At 42.3% G+C, this 2,974-nt stretch overlaps 1 protein-coding gene across 2 annotated transcripts in view; it reads right to left on the reverse strand.

Moving 5' to 3' along the window:
* Positions 1 to 291: 291 nt before the first annotated feature.
* SUPT7L (suppressor of Ty 7 (S. cerevisiae)-like) overlaps positions 292 to 2,974 on the reverse strand; it is a 13,033-nt gene continuing 10,350 nt past the window's right edge. For both annotated transcript variants that reach the window (XM_009074141.1, XM_009074142.1), the window contains exon 4: positions 292 to 554. In XM_009074141.1, coding sequence (XP_009072389.1) covers positions 292 to 554 — 263 coding nt within the window. The remainder of the gene's footprint in view (positions 555 to 2,974) is intronic.

Consider the following 2,974-nt stretch of genomic DNA (forward strand, 5'->3'; position numbering starts at 1 on the left):
CTTAACCAACCTCCTCACAACTACTCTTCACTGGTAAGTTCATCATTAATCTGCCAAAGCAAGCCATGTCCATTAAATGATCTTCAGTCTCATGAGTCAGGATGGAGCACAGAAGCCAGCAAAGAGGGGAGCTGAAGTGCACTACACGTCAAACCTCTCGTAGTAATTTTACGCAGGTCCCACATACACCAGGGCTAGCCCTGTGTTGGAATCACAGCCATCACAGTACTCTCCTAGTTTGTTTCAAGTCTATTACATACCATCAGGATTAAATAAAAAACAAGTTCCTTTTCACATCTTCTTCAACTTTTTCTTGCAGCGTTGGTTGAAGACAGGTGAGGATCCCATGAGACTGTCAGCAGAATGAGAACCGTAGCTGCTCTCAGAGCCATTGGGGCTCTGTGGCATCCCGGCTTCACTCATGCCTGACATTGGTTCCTCAAAGACATCACTGCCTAGGACCCCGTGGCCATGTACATTGGCCTCCTCGTTTTCCTGTGGTTCCATTTTCACCTGTGCCAAGTTCCAGAGTGGGGAAGCATTCACCTCAGCCCCTGGAGAAAGAAAAAGCACACAGTAATAAGTGAGTAAAAAGATAAATCACAAACAGCATGCTGATAAAAGGAATGGCAGCACTGGTAAAGACAGAGCAAAAGCAAAGCCAGAGGTGAACTTGGCTGGGGGGGAAACAAACAAAACACACCAAACACTGTGATTAATAAAAAAAATAATCTGTTGTTTTGGGGTTTTTTTAATAACCCAACAACTGCCACTCAAAAAATTATGATGCTCTCCTTTCACTGCAAGCCTCCATGTGATTTTCTGCATGTGAGAAACAACTTCACGTTACCCTCCAGGAGTGTCTCAGTAGCAGTGAGTACACCAACAGCACATGGACTATGGGGCAGCCCAGAAGTCATGCATGATGACGAGGTACTTGCAACTGTCAGACATACTCGATTTCTGCAAGGTAGGTGAAGTGAGGGGGCAGAGGAGTAGGCAGATGAACAGTCTCAAATACCACTTTCAGGACTGAAACGAAGGGACATCAGTGCTGCAGTCAGCCACCTGACTGCCTGCCTCCTTGTACTCAATGCCCACAGGTCTCACCCCATCCTTCAGCAGCACAGTAAGAAATCCCCTTGGCTCAACTCCACAGGCACCCTGCTGGGAAACAGCTCCCCTACTCCACCCCTCTTTTGTATAAAAAAAATTTGGACTCGTGTGCAATCTGAGCAGATTGAGGATTTTCCATACAAGACTACAAAACCGTATTTCTTCATAACAGCAAATGTTTCTCTCCCCAAGAGTAGTAATTACAGATAGCATTATTTCTGTTTATTTACAGTTTTAAGAGAGACAAAAATCCTATTAAAAATCTACTAATTGGGATCCATGCTGAGATGGGCATAAACAGCCCAGAACTGTGAAATCTTCTCACTTTTAAATCTGGTCCCTCTTGTGTGGGGTTAAATTCACATGGAAAATTTAAAAAAATATAAGTTAAAAAAACCCTATCAAAACCCAACAAAATAGGAAACCAGTTTTACTAAGTTTTCCAAACCTTGTGTCTCAAGGAGCATGGCTACAGTTTGAAAGCATAACCAAACTTCTTGTACTGAGTCAAACCTACTACTATTCCTTAATATCAAGAGTTCCTTATGAGTAGCAGTTGCACAGAGAACAAACCTTCCAACATGTGTCTGTATTGAGAATCATCCTTTATTGTTCAGGAAGCTTTTCTAGAGCAGCTTAGCTCAAACCAGGGTTTATGAGACCTTTGTGGCAATACAGCCTACATTAGCTCGGCAGTTAGACAGCAAACCAGAATGGAAGTGTTTGCTGGTATCCTGTTGCCTTAATGAAAAGTCCTTTTTATGTTAGTCATAAGTTAATGCATCCCTCTCAGCAACAATGGACATATCATTAAAATGCTATCAGTTTGTACAGAGTTACAGCTCCAGCCTACACAATAATCAAAGATGCTCACTAAACTAAACTGTGTCTTTCCTTCATCAATTGCTCAGCCTTATTCCTTTCAGCTCTGTCACCTGTCACTGAGTGTCACTAATGACTAAAAGTACCTAAGCATCCATACAGGATGTTTCATCTTCAAAGCACTTTAACTTCAAAGTACTTTACAAATAAGCTAATCCTCATATTATCCCAATGGGTGGAGGAACAAGGTCCCCAGTTTTGCCTCTATTTCTCCAACTGCAATGAAATTAAGCAGCCAGCCCACACCTGTCATTGTCAGGCATAAGCAGAAACACAAGAAGAAGATGGAAGGCTGTAATGAGAGTTTTGTCCTCAGAAACTGAAGCCTTGCTGCCCTCCCTAGGGTCCTCACACCTGTATTTTCGAGATGGTGGTGTCCTAATTGCAGCAGCTTTTTCTTGCTCCTTATGATATTGTATTCTCCAGCCTGCCCAGCTCTAGACTGGGACTTCTCACAGTGATGAGATTTCCAAAGGCTCTTGTGAAGTGAAGAGGGATTTTCACGGAGAACAGAGCACTTGTATTCTTAATTAGAAAACATCAATTCGGTATCAGAGAGGCAAGAGGCATTTAATATACAGCTAGCATGCTAACCTCTGGGTCTCAAGTGGTAGATGCTAATACAAAGCTTTCCAGATGAATCACTCACAAACCCACATGGGCCAGAGGAGTCTGCTGTTCCCTCTCCCACAAAAATGCAAGCACTTCACATTTCAGAGGTACTATGGAAAACAGTATGAGCTTTCAGAAAAACATCAGATGGATTTGTGCTATTTTAAAGCTCAGCAAAATGTAAAAAAACTAATGGACTCAGAGGTATACTCTAACATTGGTTCCTCAAAGACATCACTGCCTAGGACCCTGTGGCCATGTACATATGCTACTTAATTTAGGGTTAACAGGAGGACAGGCTTTATTGTTTTCTAACCATATTTTTAAGTGAAACAGTTGTTATTGCACAGATTTCCAGAGTTCA

This window comes from Acanthisitta chloris, unplaced genomic scaffold, assembly GCF_000695815.1.
Source record: "Acanthisitta chloris isolate BGI_N310 unplaced genomic scaffold, ASM69581v1 scaffold33404, whole genome shotgun sequence".
Taxonomy (NCBI): Eukaryota; Metazoa; Chordata; class Aves; order Passeriformes; family Acanthisittidae; genus Acanthisitta; species Acanthisitta chloris.